Source organism: Apostichopus japonicus, chromosome 5, assembly GCF_037975245.1.
Source record: "Apostichopus japonicus isolate 1M-3 chromosome 5, ASM3797524v1, whole genome shotgun sequence".
NCBI lineage: Eukaryota > Metazoa > Echinodermata > Holothuroidea > Aspidochirotida > Stichopodidae > Apostichopus > Apostichopus japonicus.
In genome coordinates this window covers 14,511,534-14,530,841 of record NC_092565.1, presented here as the reverse complement: position 1 = coordinate 14,530,841, position 19,308 = coordinate 14,511,534, and the positions used below count along the sequence as shown (strand labels likewise).

Sequence of the window (19,308 nt, the reverse complement as noted above, 5' to 3'; positions counted from 1 at the left end):
TATAAGTGTATTATTGAATTGAATAGGAAACAAGTCATCCGTGACGGAATATTCAAGTTGTTTTTTTTGTAAAACATCGCTCTATTGAGTGGCCAATACACTCTGTCACACTGTGTAATAGTTTGCGGTATTGCTGCGAATTGGGGGCTGGCGTAAGTTATCATCGTTGCGTACATGTTACTATGACATGCAAGTCAGAAACGTTTTCTGTTCCAGGCATTACCATAATAACGTTCCAAAGAGGCCTGCATATACTTTTACAGACGACATAAATTGGCATTCGATCTCCCGATCTTAGGTAAGTTGTGTAAGTGAGATCAGGAAATAATCTTGTATTTACATATAAATATGTATATAACATATATACATTAACACACTCTAGCGACACCGTGTTATTCCTTTGAAAACCTATACATATATGCACCATTGGAATCCATATAAAGTCCGTAGTTGGTACAATTGGCATGCAACGTATATGACAAGTCTGAAATGTTGATATTTACGAGCATGGGTCGCCGGAAATCTCCCACCCCACCCCCACTCCCCTCATAATGGCAAACTTAAGATAGTCTACGCTATGATAAAGTATAGACTGAAATGTTTAGCCACATATGGACGTTATTGCCGTTACTGCATATTCCTGATTATTGAAGAAATACGAATAGTAGTTTCTGTTTACTCCATGTTCGATAGTCGAACGCTGCATACATAAAGATATTTAGGCTATATAATGTTAGAGTTATAACAGTTAAGTACAGCTCAAAGGGTTAGCATCCATGGGGAAGGGCGGGGGTAATGGAGTTATGACGAACCTTACGATGGTGGAAGAATTTAACCTGGTGTGAACAAGCAGAACCTCAAAGTTGGGGAGGTGGCTGACGGAAGGCGGCGATGGGTGCATGGAGCCTTAAATCAATTACAAATCGAAGGGCCAATGAATATTGGCACTACCAATATTCCCTTATTTGGTGATTCTGGTTGTTGTCGGTTTGGTCGTGCATATGGCTATAGACTGTCGCTATCCAAGCTCACAGTCTTATCGAAATGTCTGAATGAGGAGGAATCGGAATGGGTAACCTCTATCAAGGTCTTTATAAACTGAGAAGACTAATTAGCTTTGTATATGGAGCTCACATTCCACAATTTTTTTCTCAGTTATCCGTCATGAAGAGAAAATACGAACAGATTAGGGACCAAAGTAGGCCTATAGCATTGAAAACAACTTACGCGCGTATATACACATATATATAAAACATACAACTCGACAGTGTGACGTATATGAGGATGGGGATAAGCGAAAACTGACTTGTAGGTCCCTATATATTAATTAAGTCATCATAACCATAAATGGGCATGAAACATGTAAAAATGGCGTAAACTGGAAATGTTGGGTCAGGAAAATAGGATGCACAACGCAAAGTGCCGGTTGGTACCGGTATAATGTTAAAAAAATATATTCCATACCGTGTAACATGAGTAACTATGAGTGGACGACCTGTGCTAGCTACCTAATGAGCGAGAACCGAGATGCTTACACCAAGATAAACTTGTGCATGTCAAACGACAGACTATGTGAGAACCAATAAAACACCAGTGTAAATCAAATATGAGGCGAAGAAACAATGTGAAAAATAACCGGACAAATGCTATGCAAACTATACGTGTGAAATGCCTCAATATATCAGGGGCGGATGCAGGATTTGTGACAGGGGGGTCTGACTGGTCCAGCCGCGCCTGAACGTAAGACTATCTAAGCGGAGCGCCACCATCGGTTGGCGCGGAGCGTACGAGAAAATTTTTGGCTTTACAAACCCCCCAGATGGCCGGAAACGGCACTTCCCGAGTATTCTAAGCTGCATGTACCTAGCCTGAAAATATGGATCTCGTGTCTGCAATTTCTCAATTGATGAGAAAAAACAATCTATGAAATATGGTAATACATATCAGATGAGTTGAGATGATACAAAAATCATAATGCCTTTAGCCCCCAATCCCCCTCCCGTTCCGTCACCACTGTTTGATGCAGGGCCGGATCCGGGATTCTGGAAGGGTGAGGGGTTTGGCCTCCAGTGATCCTAGGGTCTAAGGGGAGTGGGTTTCCCTCTATCCATTGTGAAATTCTTGGATATTTAAGTACACCAGGGAACCCCCTTCAATTTAGCCAGGCAAAGCACCTCTCTCTTTTTTTTTCTTTTTTTGGGCCAAGAGCAGGAGGGTCCGGACCCCCTGGACCCCCCCCTCTGGATCCGCGCCTGTATATTAATGAGAACGTGACGAAACAAATCTATACAGGTACAAACTTGTATACGACATTAACAAACATGGCTACTGCACATAAACTGTTTGACTTGCTTTGTATCTCAAGGAGAAATTAGCTTCTGATTACAACGCAGAATAGGCCTATAAGAGTCGCATCATACTCAATGTAAAGGTCCCATTGACTTACACACTAAATCATTAAAGCCATGTGGTCTTTAAATCTAGATAGAAGTTCTCACCAGCTAAACCTACCCATTGCTAGATAGCTGACACGTTGGCCATTCATGGCACCTTCAATTTCCCTATCATGACCATGTAGATTGTTAGCTCGAAGTGTTCGTCACAATTTTCTTTTCTCAACAAATATTCGTGTGCTGCTCTTGGAAGGTGTTAACCAGTGGCGTAGCCACGAGGGGTACCTACCCATTCCCGCCCGCCCGCCCCCCTCCTCCTACTCCCTAAAGTGAACATAACTGTTTTGAAAGAAAATTCCCTCAAAAAAATTGTTTTTATTCTCTCTGTTTTACTTTTCTACTCTTTCTTTTCTTTTACAGAAAAATCAAAAGAATGGAACGAACTTCATTTTTAAAAATCACTTTTTTGTCGATGTGTACGTTTATACTTATACAGACAATGAATAGCAGGATTAAAGAACACCATCGTCCTATTGAAATGTTACATTTTCGACCGATAGTCTCTAGGATCGAGAGTCATCCAGACAAGAAAATAATCTCATTAGGAAGTGATGAAGAAATTAACTTATTGTACAAGAAGCAACAGGGTGAGAAAAGCAAAGATAAATATACATATGCTGGTGATATAATGTATTATATATAATAAAATACAAAATAATATATATATATATATATATATATATATATATATATATATACACACATATATATACAGGCTATGGACGCTGATTGTATGTCCAGAGGTTCGAAACCGGTAAGGAAGGTCGTAATTCCACTGTAGGCGTTTGTCACCTGTATCGAACAATACTAGTTCTGGTTTTGGTGACATGTTATATATATATTATATATATTATATATATATATATATATATATATATATATATATATATATATATATATATATATATATATAACTAATTATAAACTGATTATCAGATTACTATTCAGTATTATTGTCACTCCTTAAAAGCATTGAAGACTCGCGGTCTAGATAAAAGAGAACAAGGTATCACGTTCCATTACTGTTTGCATTTATTTTCGACAAGAAAAAACTTCACTTGCAAGCAACGGAAAGTTAACTTTCAGAGGGCAGCACGCGGTTTGGGGCGAGTCTTCAATGCCTTTAATCTTTTCACTTCAAACTCTAGTGATTGCTGAAGAAGGTCCCGGGGAGACCGAAAATGTCAATATTCACTATTCCTGCTTCAATAAAAAAAGAGTCACCCCCCCCCCTTTTATTTAACCCTTTCATATTTTCAATAGCAAAGTGTCAAAAGAGCGGTAACTTTCACCATGTCAGTGATAAGATCAAAATCATAAAATCAATCATTTCTATAGACAGCGTCTCACAGGTTTTAACAGAAATCATTCTTTTCTTTATCAGATCTTGAACGTTGTTCAACAGTAGAGGCTACTGCTCATCTCGCAGATATGGACTCTTTCCCACTGGTAGCTCTAGCAAGCCAACCCCGATCAGGAAATTCATGGGCTCGTAATCTTTTGAGAATTTCGTCGCAATATTACACCAGCAGCATGTACCCCTTAGCAAATAATAACCGGTCAAAAACAGGTGAGATTATGTTGTATACAAGTAGAGGTACTCTACTAATCTACCTATACAATATAGGCCTACGATACGCAATATACAATACGTAATAATTATGTAATGTTTAATGCAAAATATGTAGTGATTGTTTCTAGAAGATAAATATTACAGCCAATTTCTTTTGCTTTAACAGTACATAATTACAAAGAGAAAAGGGGAATTTGTACCAAGACACACTACAGTTCCCAAAAAGTCATCGATACTTTTACAGGAGGAGCCATTTTGCTGATCAGAAATCCTCGAAACGTTGTCGTCTCTGCATTTATGCACCAAAGAATTAGAAATGAAAGTTTAAAGGATGAAAGGCGTAAGCTATACTTAGAACAGATTCAAAATAACACCGGTAAGTTAAATAAATCACATAAACACAAATAATGAACTGAAATCGATAAACATGTATTTTTATTAATATGAATATTGAATGAACATATTTTGAAAGACTTTAAGCAACAGAGCAATACATATGTAGAAATATACTGCTCAATGTTACGACCCAGATCCGTATATTTAGATACGGCTCTGTTAGGACCCAGAGCCGTATATATAGCTCTGCCAGGTTAGGATCTAGAGACACTGTGGTCTCTTTAAAGGAACTTTATAAGGAGCCAGAGCCTGTTAGGAGGGATATGACAGCTCCCTCTGTAAAAACGCTTGAACGCCCTGCCCCATAGAGCTGCGTTCAGCGTCCTGTAGTGTTGTCGTTTTTATTTTTTATTAATACAAACAATTCATGGACATGAACTGTTTGGTAGAGTGTTCAGCTTTTAAGTATGAGCCTATAGACAAGATACAAAGTTTGGGATGTGAGCTGGGTGAGGTACCCAATCCTTGAGGTCAAGGACGAAAGGGTCATAATTGGTGATCCCTCCCATCGTCCACCTTAGCTGGACAAAGACGGTGAAGGAGATTATCTTAAGTTTGTTGCTTTTCTTTCAGATAAGTGGCGCGATATTTCCTTGAAAACACTTAGAGGATGGAAACATTTCTATACTACGTGGATTGAACACGCTAAGAGAGTTCTGGTTGTCCATCACGATAACTTATGTGAGAATACATACCATGAATTAAAACGGATATTAAACTTCCTACATCTCCCAATAAATGGATATTTCATCCAGTGCGCTGTTGATTTATATCCATGCCACCTTCGTGAATATTTTAATATTCAACCAAAGTTTCCCGATGAGATTGACGCTTTCATCGACAAATTAAATCAAACTTTGAAAGATAAAAAACTGCCTCCTCTCCCGACGTACAACGATCACCGATTGACTATCGTCAAAGGACAAAGGAAACAAGAAACCAGTTCAAAGAGGAAATCGGTCGCGAAAACACGCATTCGAGGTAAAACACACAAACTAAGAAACCCAAAATGACATTGTAATATCATGCGACAGCATCAATCAACAAGTTGTACTGAATTATTTACCAGTAACGTACTGGCACTGTTTCAAACTCGAGCCCTATGCTTCTAGAAATGGGAGGGGGAGAGGAAAAATAAGATTCCTGATATTCAAATAGTATAAGAAATGTTATTTCCTGTAAATTGGGAGAATGGGTATAGCACTGGCCGAAAAAGTCCTGCACTCTCACCTATGCCACCTCTCCTTCAATGTTTCACTAAATGGTTGCAAGCACAATGTGGGGTTGATTTTAGGGTGGGTTGGTTGGGGTGGGAGGGAGGGTTTATCCTCTAAATTAAATTGAATTTATGACGTGTAAATGTATGTACCAAGCCCTAACTTTACTGAAGAAAACAAAGGCAGTTTGAAATATTAAATATTTTTACTCATATTTTTACTCTACAAACAACATACAACAGTGCATATGTTTCAATACCACTTTTATTCAGTTTTGAGAAATTAAAAAAAAAGTGTAGAAAAAAATTGTTAAATAAATGAGATGAGGAAAGATCTATTGTTTTCTTCTTTTTTGTTGTTGTTGTGTATTCGTAACAAAAATAAAATCATTTTATTGAAATGTATTTTCTGTCTACTAGTTTCCTCTCCTAACGTACTTTTCATCCAATTGACAACCTTTTTGGTTATCATTACTGCTTTTTGGAAAATGTTTAGTTTTGAAAGATACAATGGGAACAGTTTTTGAACAGTATTCCTTTACTCGTTGTCTGAGTCTTCTCACGATATCTTCGTTTTCCTCGGCAAGATTAGTAGACTCGGTGATATCAAGATCGACATTAAACAGAAGAACATCTGCGGGCTTCGTTGACGGATCTGTTATAAAGGGGAAAAAAAAGAAAAGCATTATACGTAAATCAGTGAGGAAAGTTTGGAAAATCGTCAAGATTCAGCGTTGCTAAATTGAGAATTATTTTTCATTTTGTATTTATTCTATTTAAACTCAAGTTTGAAAGAACCATTTAAATGTTCTTGTTGTTAATTAAGGTGGGGGGGGGGGGGGGTGTTGTTAGCTCATCCCATAACAAAAAGGTCTGCCCTCTCATCAAATCTCCAGATAGGTAAAATGACCAATTTTTCCCGTCCCAGACTTCCGGTCTCCCAGCCCCACTTACCCCAGTTGCTTAAAGTGTGCATTTGAATTCACCGGTAGAAGTGACTTTCTTTGAATAAGTTGTCCTCGGAAGAAAACTATGAGGATGAACTGGAAACCCTGGAAACTAGAAAAAAGTGTCATTCAGTGGCAGAGCATCCATATTTATCCTGATGGACTCAAATGGACTGCTGGCGCCCTTTTCAGCAATTTACCATGTTTTACTTATTCGCAATTATTTACTTTTTTATTGCGCTCTCATCTACCTATTGACATTTGTCACATTTTGTTGGCGATGACACCTATTTATAATTCGTTTATCCGCAAATTAGTAGGCCAGGAAAGGGGGTGGCGCTCTGCTTAGAAAGTGTCGAAAAAGCACCCCTACAGACCATTCTCGCCCCCCTTTACCAATACCCCTAGCTCCGCCACTGGTGTCATTATAAGAGAGTATCAGTACCTGTATCGTCCTGTTGCACAATTAGTTTCCACGGCCCACTCCGAATAGAAGTTCGAGGATCAATTCCCATGGTATCCCAGTATTTGGTATTGTTTCTCACAGGAACACCCAAACATTCTTCTCCAACCGATATGACATAATCTTCTCTTGGAGATGGTGTACCGTATCTATAAAAGATAAATGGATGACCATCTTAGATGATACAATGGACCAATCCAGAATACAATATCCATTTAATTATATTGAGAATGACATCATATTGAAGCATGAACACAAGATATTGTTAAGAAGGTTTTAATTCTTGTCAACATTTTTAATCTTTCATTAGAGAGAGAACACCGGAAATGCAGAAAGTGAATCATCTTATTTCTACATTTCTTCATTCCAGTGGCCATTAAGGGTTGCTGTAGATTCCATCTTTTCGACTCTTCCGCTAGTTATTAATTAATCATGTGGTTAATTGGTAAAGTGCTCGCACGTCAAGCACGACGTTCGGGTTTCACATCCTCGTGTCTATTTGTACATATTTGGATTTGTTAGTGACCTCTCCATCCAAGCTTTGCAGATGCCACGCAGTGCCAAAGATTTTAATAGTCAGCATCCAAATCCGTCTTATAGTTCACCAAGACAAAGTACCAAAGTTGTGAGGAAGCGATAAATCGTGAGAGGCCCACAAAACCTCACCCCTCTCCGATACTTGATAGCACGAGATGGTTGATCATGGCTTGACTTTCTAGCAAATTTGGGTGCAAAATAGATGATCTCTTAATGATCTCAAAATCATTAAGATGATCTCAAAATAGATGATCTCAAAATAGATGATCTCAAAATAGATGATCTCAAAATAGATAACCTCTTTGGCTTCCAGTTCATTAACCACTGGTAACTTTTGGGGAATTTTTGTGCCAAAAATAGTAACAGGTTAACACCCTCTTAAAAAAAAAGAAGAATTTTTTAAACATCAGTTTGGAATGGTTTCAGCTGTATGGTAAGACTTACCTTAAGCTATCCCAGACATTTTTACCATCAATGTCAACTCGGTCAGTTTGGCCTCCAGCCATGCCTTCGATGAAAGTTGGGAACCAATCAGCTATACCAATCAGACCGTTGAAGGTCTTACCTTGAACTTCAGCTGATAACAGAGGGCTATTTACAAAACCGACGACTCGTATACCGCCCTCAAAATGAGTCCTCTTTTGTCCACGTAATGGGATATTGCTAGCTTCGTTCCGAAACGGGCCACCATTATCTGCACCAGATAAAAACGAAATGGCCAGAAATAAAAATTAGACAGACGTTGTACTCTTTGTGTATTCATTTTGAAAACAAAGTCAAGGTTTACCGCATACGTCCTGCATATTCTTGCAAGTCTACAAGTCAAAAAGATAGTTAAAATTGTTACAATTCCATACAATAAGTAAATTTGAAGCAAGCAGGTTGATGTAATAGTTACAAACTGATGGCAAAATGTTTTGTCCTCATATTTAGTATTTTGACCTTGGATTTGGATGCAGAATTCCAACTTTGCCCCTAGTTAGAGATGTAATGTTAACAATATAGCCACCCCCCCCCCAAATGACTGTGTTGTATTCATACATGTTAATGAATACAAATATTTGAAACAGAACCTTGGCCAAACACATTCGGTTGCTTTAAGCTCACTGTTGGTAGAAACCGTGTGTCAACTTTAAATGTGGTTATCTCGAGAACCATACGTAAAGAGTCGAATGCAAGTCTCAACAGTTCTAAATGTCGCAGCTACAGTAGTTTGAAAAACTGTAAACAAACTGAACATCACATTTGAGAAAAATTGTGAATTTGAAGTTACCATTTTGTAATTTTGTGTCCATTAATCATGTATTTTTGTAGATTTTTTTCACTTACCGGACGAGAAGATGACTACAGTGTTATTCCAGAGGTGATTATGTTTGAGTGAATTGACTACTTTGTTAACTACTTCATCCATGCATGAAATCTGACCAAATAATTTCTTCCTTCTTTCGGGTTTAACGTTAGCGTAGCTCTTCCACTTGTTGATATAACTTGGAGGCACCTGTTGAGGCTCATGTGGAACTTGGAACGACAGGAATAGGAACATTGGATTCTGAGAAGAAGAAGAAAAAAGAAACTTGATTTACCAAACGATTACCATACAAAAAATTTGGATAAATGTGTTTTCCTATTGTCTTTTTCCTATACAGGTAACGCCATTATAATATCTGATAAAAATATTTTCGCTGCATTTCCTTAAATGAAGGTAGATAAAGGTTCATACATCCCTAAAACACAAAAGCACAGGTGTGGTAAATCTTCATTTTATCTGCACCTCCCCCCCCCCCAGCTTTTATATCCCCATCCCCATAAACAAAGGAAAAACGGAAACTGATAAACGTTATACACAAAATGAGAAAGACAAGGGTATCCTCGTGCAATGTAGATGACTGGGACAGTACACCAGTGTTTCACTGTAGAGTTGTTTGCAGTCGCATGTAGGGGAAAGTGGGGGTCCCCCTCCAGAAAGTCGAATCTTGATTAAGATATAAACTGGTGCAGTGTGAGGCATATGTAGACTATAATTTAGGTATATAATTAACTCAAGTCAATCGAAGTTGGTTTAATAAATACCCTTCATCTTTTGTGTGAAGTTCAGAAGGGAGTCGTAAACGTAGTGGAGGTATGATTTTGTTCTCGATGGGAATTAACATTCCTCCGACTGAGCCATTTCCCCACGACTGACAATAGAAGGTGGATGGAACCCCCCCACCCCCCTCCCAAGCCCACACCACCTGGTTTGTTGGTTTAAGGACTATTTCAGTTATCATTATGGAGAGACATATTTTGTAGATTTACATGTTTAAAACAGGAGGCGAGGAATCGGGTGGCTGTTAGGGGTGGCGGGGAGAGGGGGGGTGGGGGTGGAGAGGGGTGTGGTGGAATAGTACCTCCCTGTAGGTGGATTATATGACACATTCAGTATATGTTGTCTCGTATAGAGACAGAAAAGAGGAGCTAGTGTATTAAAGCCTTTTCCTTCAGATTGTAAGAAAAACATGTAGTTCTGTGTGATTGTAAGATTGATACCTCAATAACTTTGAACTCATTATTTCTTTTAATTTATTCTGCTCTGTGACTTAAACCTACCTCATTTTTGCTATTGGCGTGGTTCTCTATAACTTCGACCGCTTTCTCCCCGTACGCCTCTGCCGAGTACACACCCTTATATTTCATTGCACGTTTATTTTGATCCCAAAAGTCGTAGTTACCATGTGAAATGTGGGAAAAAAGGTTACTGGAACCCCCTAACATACCTAGAAAAAGGAATTACAAAAGAAGCATAGATGCAATGTAAAGGAGCTGACATATTATTTGTGTTGATCTTTATCTCTCTTGATTTCGAGTTGGTTAGCATCATGAATTCATATCTAGAGTAAGGCAAAATATATCACCAGAACAGAGCTAGAAGTTTTTGATATACAGTAAAATGCTTATATACAAATATGCTTATATACAAATGCTACAGATATACAAATGCTTACAGCGGAATTACGACCTTCCTTACCAGTTTCAAACCTCCAAACATTTCAATCAATGTCCCCCCTTACCACTAAGCTATGGAAGCTGATTGTATATATATATATATATATATATATATATATATATATATATGGTACTGTAAAATAAAGTACTTGTACCTGTACTACAGGGCTTATAGCAGTGAACTAGAACTCATACACCAAAGGGAATTTTTTTGGATGCACTAAAAAAAGTACAAACTAAAAACCTGGTATCTGTTACCGAACAGTCTGGACACAGTGGACATGAGAAATCACAATCTTGTTCCTAAACATTGCTTTAAAACGGGGGGGGGGGGGGTTGGAGAAATATTCAGAAGCTAGTTCCTTCAACCAATCGAGGTTGAGAGACGGGCTGCTGTATTGCTGTAGTACATTTGAGGGTTATTTACTGCAGGCAGAGAAAACTGAAAATTTACTGACAACTCTTAACATAAGACTCTCTCTCTCTCTCTCTTTACAGACATACCAAAGAAGGTATCAAATCCTCTGTTATAGGGAAGGCACTCTTCTCGACAGTGTCCTAGATGCCACTTTCCAACAAGGTGAGTTGAATAACCATTTTGCTTGAGGATCTCTGGAAGAGTTCGATGATACAGAGGTAGGCACGCTGCTTGGCCATCTCTAAATGCGTGTTGGATTCCGTTACGATCCTACAGTATATATGAAGGAAATCAAAACATGTAGATGTACCCCATATTATATATATATAACCACTAAACATGTAAGTGCTGCATTGCGTACACTTTTAACATTTTTGGTTTTGATGATTATCGTATTACCTTTGCATCCAAGATGGCATGTGTGTGTGTATTTGTGATGCCCAGCTTGTTAACACGATATCAGAAGGGAAGGTCGGACCATTAGGTGTGTAGGAGTACCACATTGAGTAATAGAAGCCTATTCTTTTTGAGGAGGTCAAAGGTTATTGCCAGGGTCACCAGGTGTCAAATTGTGAATACATTGTATACACGATATCTCAAGAAGGTAAGCTTGGGCAGATCTCATATTTAATATGAACCACAATGAGTACAAGAAGCCTATAGTTTTTGGTGGAGGTCAATAGAGTCACCAGGGGTCAAATTGTGGAAACCCTGTATAACCTACCGAGTCTCGACCCACGGACCAGCCTATTAGATATGTGCGTTTTGCCTGATAAGAATAGGAGAGGATGTTGGAATTTAGCTTAAGGGCATCTGGAGATAAGAATCAGAAGTTTCAACCAAATCTCCAAAGACTTAAGTTTGTTGGTAACTTTTGGAGTTGCCATGTACGTCGCTGCATACAGTACATGCCTGTGCACAAAGGTGTGAAGGTTATACTGTTGGTACATGTATACAAAATTGCTATTGGAATGGACAATATCATTGTGAATCATCGGTATTTTTTTGCTTCTGTTGTTGACTTTTTCCGACGTATTTCTCAATTATTGAGATTCAGTGCCAAATAAAAACATCAGATTTGTACCACATTGAGTACAGTAGAAGAAGGCAGTGGCGGCGGAACCGGGGGGGGGGGGGGCTTGGAAAAAGTTGAGGGGGCAAATGCATGATAAGCCCCCCCAATATTTACCAAGGCTCCGAAACGTGCATCTGCCCATTTTTCAATGCATACTTGTCGATCTGTCCGATGCACACGTATACTATATAGGTGTAATAATTTTAGTAATTGCTGGGGGACCCTGGTCCCTCGGACCGCCCCCTGGCTATAGACCACATTGTCACCCCAACCGCGTCTTCACGCCCCGTGAAAAGTGGAAGCAGTTAGTGTGAGTACCGGTAAGCGTAACACAACTTCGTCTTAGGCCAATGACTTGCTCATTTCAGCCAGTTCTCTAACATCCCCTTACTTAGTGGCGGAGCGTCCATATATACAGTCAGGGGGCGGATCCCTCCCCCTCCTGACGGACTCAAATGGACTGCTGGCGCCCTTTTCAGCTTTTCACTACTTTAAACTTATTCGCGATTATTGACTATTTTATTGCGCTCTCATATACCTATTGACATTTGTCATATTCTGTTGGTGTAATTTTCCGACAAAATGGCGACGACACCTATTTATTCTCCGTTTATCTGCAAATTAGCAAGGCCCGGAAAGGGTCATTTCCTGCAATCTAGGGAGTAACTTTACTCAAAAATTTTCTGTACGCTCCGCGCCAACCTGTGGTGGCGCTCCGTTTAGATAGTGTCGAAAGCGCCCCTACAGACCATTCTTGCCCCCCCCGACCAATACCCCTAGCTCCGCCACTGCCCTTACTACACTCAAAAACGTCTTTGCCAGTACACTACGAGTAATAGCTACTCTCTTAAAACACTATCAAATATACAAATTACAATGTTTTTACAGACTTTTACGTGCAAATTCCAAAACTTACTGGTTTGGATATTTACGAGTGATGAGCTTACCTGTCTCCTCACAACCTTAGCACCTCATTCTACCGTGCCTATAAAGTCCTGGTAAATAAATAACACTGTGCGCCCTCTATGACCGGACCCCCCTTCCGGTCCCTCCTCCTTTCTCATGAGACCATTCCTAAAGAGTGGCCTCACGGACACGGGAGTGGGGGTGGCAAGGTCTGGCCACCCCCAACGACTCCCGTCGAATTAACTTCCCAAAGTGAACCCCTAACAAAAATTCACTGACGCCTTCCTAGCAGGGGGGAGTGTAACCCTCCCCGGCGCAGCGGGAAGGGGGGACACTCTCCTGAACCCTGCAGGCGGAACTACCCCTTAAACTAACAAGGAGCCTAAAGGTTTACGGTCCGCCACTTGTTACCTTAAGACCAACTTAGGCGAGAACGTACGTGGAAGACTATGTACGCAAACGCATACGAAAACACATAGGTACACTCACCGATAGACCTAGTCGATGGCTCTCTGGTGGAAGGTGGATCTGTCTATCTGGTGTGAAGCTCGGAGTCGTGAGTCAAGTCGAGCGACCGCTCCTCCGTCCGGCTGTGTCCCACCACCCTCTCGGGGGAGGGAGGCGGGAATGGAGACAGGTAAGCTCGTCACTCGTAAATATCCAAACCAGTAAGTTTTGGAATATTTACTTCGCTCCTCGCTTACCTGTCTCCTCACAACCTTAGCACCGAGTGGCACTGCCCGATGGTGGGAGGCCCGAGGGGTGGGACCTGTTACTCACCGGACCTCGCATCACCGCGCTACCAAATGCCGCTTCGGCGTGTAAAGTGTCGGTCAAGTAGCAGGCGACGAACGTAGTTGGAGTTCTCCACGCTGCTGCTTTGAGTATGTCCTCTATCGGGATGCCGGCGAATAGGGCTGTAGAGGCCGCGACCCCTCTGACGTCGTGAGCCCTTGGTCGGGAGGTCCCCGATGTGAACGGGCGTATGATCTCTACTAGCCACCTGGATAGAGTGTCTTTGGAGGCCGCTGCGTAGGGTGGCCGTGGTATGATGAAGAGAGAAGTTGCTTGTCTTAACTTTTCTGTCTTGCTCAGGTACCACTTCAGTGCCCTGACTGGACACCATCGTTTGTCCTCGGCTACTGATGACATGGTCTTAATTTCTGGGATGAAATGTCTCCTGGCAAGAAGGTCAAGGTCTGGTTCTTTGCAATAAATGACGGGTCTGGAACCATCCTCACCCCGTGGCCCTCAAATCTGATGTGATTCTGCTTGGTGGATAGGGCGTGGAGGCAACTCCTCCTTCTTGCTGACGCAACTGCGACGAGGAAGAGTGTCTTTTTTGTGAGGGCAGCCAGGGAGGCGTTAGCCATTGGTTCGTATGGTGGTCCTGCCAGGGCATGTAACACTGCTGAGAGTCCCCAGGAGGGGGCCAGCCGTCTGATCTGTGGGCGACGGTTCGCCATGCCTTTGATGAGTTGTGCAATGTACGGGTTATTGCTCAGTGTGGAGCCATCTGGGAAGCCCTGGTGGATGGCGGCGATGGCCGACCTGTAGTTCCTGATAGTGGAGACTTGTTTCCCTTCTCCAAAGAGTGAGAGGAGGAAGTCGGCTATCTGTGTCACAGAGGCAGCAGGCAGCAGTATTTGTCTCGGTCGGCACCATTGGTCGAACTTCCGCAGACGGGAATCGTAAGTCGCTGCGGTCGTTCCCCTTCTAGCGTCGGCTGCCATCGCGGCAGCTGCTTCTGAAAAGCCTCTCTGTCGTAGGGAAGACCGGACAGCCTCCAGGCAACTAATTGTAACCCCTTGATGTCTGGGTGGGAGAGAGTTCCCTGTCTCTGGGACAGTAGGTGGGGCTTGTCCGGTAGACTCACTGGGACGTCCATGAGGAGCCGAGGGATCTCGGCGAACCAGGGTCTGCGAGGCCAGAACGGGGCTATTAGTGTGAACCTGCCCTTGGAGTTCCGAATTTTTCTGAGGACTTGTCCGATCATACACAGCGGCGGTAAGATATACGCCTCCATGCGGTCCCAAGAGAGGGACATTGCGTCCGTGTGGTAGGCCAGGGGGTGGAATCGTCTGGAACAGAAGGTCTGGAGTTTGTTGTTCTTGTGTGTTGCGAACAGGTCTATCGTGGGCTTGCCGAAGATCGAAAAGATTCTGTCGCAGGTCTCCTGTTCCAGAGACCATTCGTTGGGGTCTATGTGCCCCCTGGATAAGGCGTCCGCCATCACGTTGAGCTTGCCCGCGATGTGGGAAGCCCGTAGGATCGTACCGGAGTCCTCGGCCGCTGTTATCACCTCCCACGCGAGTCGGCACAGTCTCTCTGAGTGGGTGCCCCCCTGCCGATTGATGTAGGCCACCACTGTCGTGTTGTCGGTGAAGATTGTGGTTATCGTTCCCTGTACGTGGTCGGTGAAAACTTCCAGGGCTCTTTTGACCGCCATCATCTCTAGGATGTTGATGTGGAGAGATGTTTCTGTTTGGGACCACGTCCCCCATGCTGTGCGATTGCTCCAATGAGCTCCCCATCCGGACAGTGACGCGTCCGTCGTTATCGATGTCATTGGTAGCTGTATCGCAAAGGGTACCCCTGAACTCCAGTTGTTTGGGTCGAGCCACCATCGAAAGTGTTGGGTGACCTCCTCTGACCTGTAGATGAGCGTTGTTTTGTCTGGGTCTGTAGGGTCTGCGGACCTCAGGAGGTGCAGTTGCAGGGGTCGCATGTGTAGCCTGCACAGTCTCACTATATCGACGAGGCTGGCCATGAGTCCCAGGGCCCGGAGCCATGTCCCCGTTGGTGACCCCCGGTGTGCCAAGATCTGTTGTGTGGTCGCCTTGACTGCCGCGACTCTTTCTTCTGAGGGTCGGGCTACCCCGGTGGTGAAGTCCAGTTTGGCCCCGAGGAACTGGATCGTCTGGGAGGGCGATAGTCGTGATTTCTTCTGGTTCACGATCCAGCCCAGTTCTTGAAGGGTCTGGAGCGTTTTGTGGACGTTGTTGGTTGCTTCCGATAGGCTGTTCCCTACTACCAACCAGTCGTCTAGATATACGTAGAGGGTGACTCCTCTTTTTCTGAGGTAGGCGACTACTGCTCCCGCGACTCTCGTGAAGGTTCTGGGAGCCGTGGCTAGCCCGAATGGGAGCGCCCGGAACTGGTAATCTTGTTCTGCATACCGGAACGCTAGGAATCGTCGGTGTTCTCTGTGTATCAATATGTGCAGGTAAGCGTCTCGTAAGTCTACGGTCGCCGCCCACATGCCCTTTCTGAGTAGGGGTAATATTAAGTTTAAGGTCTCCATACGGAAGTGTTTTGGTCTGATGTGTTTTGTGTTCAGGGGTTTTAGGTTTAGGATGGGACGCCAGGAGCCGTCCCGTTTTTTGGTCAGAAAGAAGGAGGACCGGAAGAGCGGTCCCGTCTCTTCCGGAACTCTTGTAATTGCCTGCTTGGCCAGCAGGGCCAGAATTTCCCCTTCTAGGGCTAAGCGTTTGACGGGGTCCGTGGGTGTGAGTGTCTGCCTTCCTCCGCCCCCGAAAGGTGGGCTGGAGGAGAATTCTATTTTGTACCCGTGTCTGACTGTGTCCAACACCCACTTGTCCCCGCCAATAAATTCCCATTGCTGGGAGAAGTTTGATAGTCTCCCCCCACCGGCGGAATGGCCGCAGTGAGGTGGGCACCCCTAGGGCCGGGCGGCGAACGCTGGTCGGATGGAGGAGCGGTCACTGTCCCGTCTGGTCGACGTCGAGCCTCTGCCTCCTCTGGGGGCCCAGGGGCGGGTCGGACGGAAGGCTGCCCCCCGGCTTCTGCCTCTGAGAGCTCCTCTGCTCATAGATTTGGCGGGTGCTGCTCTCGTTCCTCTAGGTGCTCTGCTCTCCCTCGGGCGGAAGGGTCTGGTTCTCTGGGTAGGTGGGGGTCGGAATTCTGATTTGGCCAGAGTCTCCCTTCGGGCCACCTCTTCCTGCAGTTTCTTTTGGAAGCAGCCCGCGAAAAGGTCTTCCCCGAGGATTGGTAGTTCCAACATTCTGTCCTTAGCCTCCGTCGAAGGCCAATGGATGGCGGAGACGATGTTTTGTCTACGGGCCTTTACGGACCTGGTAGTGATCCTAGCAAATTGATCGTACGCGAGCCTGACGAGGGGGCCCAGCAGCAGGAGGAGCTGGCCCGCTTCGTCCCTGGATACTTGGCTGCTGTCCTCAGGTAGTTGTTGGTGGTGTCGCATGAGGACTTCGGCTGATAGCATTAGTACCGATGCGAACTTCATGCCCGAACGGGCTGCCATGTCCACCTCTACCAAGAGCTCTTCTAGCTTCCTCTGGTCCGGGGTCTTGAACACGTGTGTGGATGAGGCCCCTTGTTCGGCTTTTAGCCTCTCCTTGGCCTCCTGGGGGATGGTTGGAGATCTAAATAGGTCCCTCCAGGCCTCGTCAGGTACCCTGACCGCTCTATCGGCCCTGGCCGGGAAGGCCGTCCACTTGGTCTTGTTGGCAATGGCCTCAAATCTGTCATAGCAGGTTGCGTCTACTGGTACGGTAGTTTTGGGCTTATATGACGCTTCGCCGGTCGCTGTCAATTTTGATACCCGGCCCGCCTTCTGCGGTTGCGTCTCGGGTTCCTCGAACCCCAGGTGTCGTCTAAATATGTCTGCCGCCCGTGTTATTAGCTCCTGTGGGAGGGCTCCTCCTGTCACGGGCGCCTCCTCCGGTTCGTAATTGTGGCCAAAGCTGTCCTCCAGAGTAGTCGAGAGGATCTGGATCTATGGGCTCCCCTTCGTCCTCCAAGCCGGAAAGATTCACCGACGCTCTGCAATCCAGAGCGTCCGGGTCCGGGGCCGGTTGTGGGGTCATGGTCGGTACGGGGCTGGTAGGGCCCGGTGCCACGTCGGCTACTGTGGACGTCCTTTGCTCCAGCAGGGGCCGTAGCAGGCCGGTGAGTTTAGATAGCCAAGCTGGCTCCTCTTCCTGGTGCCGTCTCGGGGACCGGCGCCTCCTCTTGGATCTTCTGTATCCATCGTCGGAAGAGTCCGAGGACTCGTCGGAGATTGGAGAGTATCTCTTCCTCTCTCTCCGTCTTGGGGATTTTGTATGCGACCCCGATCTCTCCCTTCTGGGTCGGCGGGAGGACTCTCTCTCCCTGCTTTCTCGGGCCGGGATCTCCGTCGGAACCCGCCTCTCCGGCTCCCTGTCCGGCTCCCTGGAACGGGACCGGCTCCGTCTCCGCGTCCCCTCGGTTACTCTCTCTTTTGGACCCGAGCCTCCCACGGCCGGCTCTGCTTCGGAGGTCTTTTCTTGGCAGGAGCCTTGCCTTTGCTCCTGCCCTTCCCTCTGGCCGTAACTGATCCGGACGTAGCCGGGGCCGTTAGGGGAATTCTTTCTCTTTCTCTTTCTCTTTCCTCTCTCTCTACCTCTTTCTCTCCTTCGGCCCTCTCCTGGCCACTCTCCTCCACCTCTCTCTCTACTACTCCCTCCTCCTCTCTATCTCCCGTTATTCCTGAAACCTCCGGCGCCCCGATTGCACTCGGGATCGAGTCCAGCCTTCCCTGGAGCTTGCTACGTAAGCCCTCAAGCCACAGGTCGATGTCCTGCCACTGAGCTGGTGTAAACTTAATACACACCAGGCAGGGGTCTCGTCGAGTGCAGGATCTGCATTTCGGACAAAGGTCGTGTTCGTCCCAGGCTCTGCCTGGGCGAAACATAGAGCAGTTGATGCACTTCAATGGATTGCGTGACATGCTGAATAACTGGATTAAGGAAGATTACTTCTTAGTGATAAATGAACAACAATAGAAGCTTAACGTAAGAAGGGAGAACTAGGAAGGGAATTAGGCTTGGGTGGAGCGTAGCGTAACCTAGCAACGGTAAACAAGGTAACGCTACGGGGTGGCCTAACAAGAAAATGCAAGCTGAAACGAAAATGAGAGAGCGAGAAATACATACAAAAAGAGTGAAAATATGAATCCCCAAAAGGGGGACGAGAGAAAACTAATTGGGGGGAAGAAAGCGAGTAAACAAGCTATGAAAACACACTAACAACAACACGCCTCAGCGTGGGGAGGAATAGGGCGGGAACCTAGGCAGTTTCGCGGAACTGCTAACCCCGCCCCAAACCAACCCGAGGAGGAAACGCACTACGAAAACAGTCCCCAAAACCCTCCCTTTTTGATAAAAAGGATACTTATCGGTCAGGAAAGGACTGTCAAACTTCTAAAGATCCGAAGCTAAAAAACTTCCGGCGATCGTCGAAGAAAACCAAGACAAATTTCCAAGGAAACTATCCACAAGAAAAATATGCGTGTAGGCACTTGGAATGGTAGAATGAAAAAGGAGGAGGGACCGGAAGGGG

General features: G+C 44.5%; 2 protein-coding genes across 2 annotated transcripts in view; one reads left to right on the top strand and one right to left on the bottom strand.

The window, feature by feature from the left end:
• The first annotated feature begins 90 nt into the window (after positions 1 to 90).
• Positions 91 to 5,974, top strand: LOC139967765 (sialate:O-sulfotransferase 1-like). Its single transcript, XM_071971832.1, has 5 exons — positions 91 to 298; positions 2,814 to 3,040; positions 3,838 to 4,023; positions 4,193 to 4,402; positions 4,996 to 5,974. Exons 2-5 carry the CDS (start codon positions 2,827 to 2,829, stop codon positions 5,433 to 5,435), a joined length of 1,050 nt encoding a protein of 349 aa, XP_071827933.1. The 5' UTR covers positions 91 to 298; positions 2,814 to 2,826; the 3' UTR covers positions 5,436 to 5,974.
• LOC139967764 (arylsulfatase B-like) overlaps positions 4,763 to 19,308 on the bottom strand; it is a 31,139-nt gene continuing 16,593 nt past the window's right edge. Inside the window, exons 3-8 of the mRNA XM_071971831.1 lie at positions 11,072 to 11,255; positions 10,172 to 10,338; positions 8,915 to 9,134; positions 8,030 to 8,279; positions 7,031 to 7,197; positions 4,763 to 6,293 (exon numbers count right to left, since the gene is read on the bottom strand). Of these exons, the coding sequence (XP_071827932.1) occupies positions 6,055 to 6,293; positions 7,031 to 7,197; positions 8,030 to 8,279; positions 8,915 to 9,134; positions 10,172 to 10,338; positions 11,072 to 11,255 (1,227 nt within the window). The 3' untranslated portion in view covers positions 4,763 to 6,054. The remainder of the gene's footprint in view (positions 6,294 to 7,030; positions 7,198 to 8,029; positions 8,280 to 8,914; positions 9,135 to 10,171; positions 10,339 to 11,071; positions 11,256 to 19,308) is intronic.

Bases quoted from the DNA above. Each gene is read 5' to 3' on its own strand.
- LOC139967765 (XM_071971832.1), top strand. From the start codon at position 2,827: ATGGAACGAACTTCATTTTTAAAAATCACTTTTTTGTCGATGTGTACG. The intron at 3,041-3,837 runs GTGAGAAAAGCA...TTTCTTTATCAG, and splicing joins ATTGTACAAGAAGCAACAGG to ATCTTGAACGTTGTTCAACA. The intron at 4,024-4,192 runs GTGAGATTATGT...TTGCTTTAACAG, and splicing joins TAATAACCGGTCAAAAACAG to TACATAATTACAAAGAGAAA.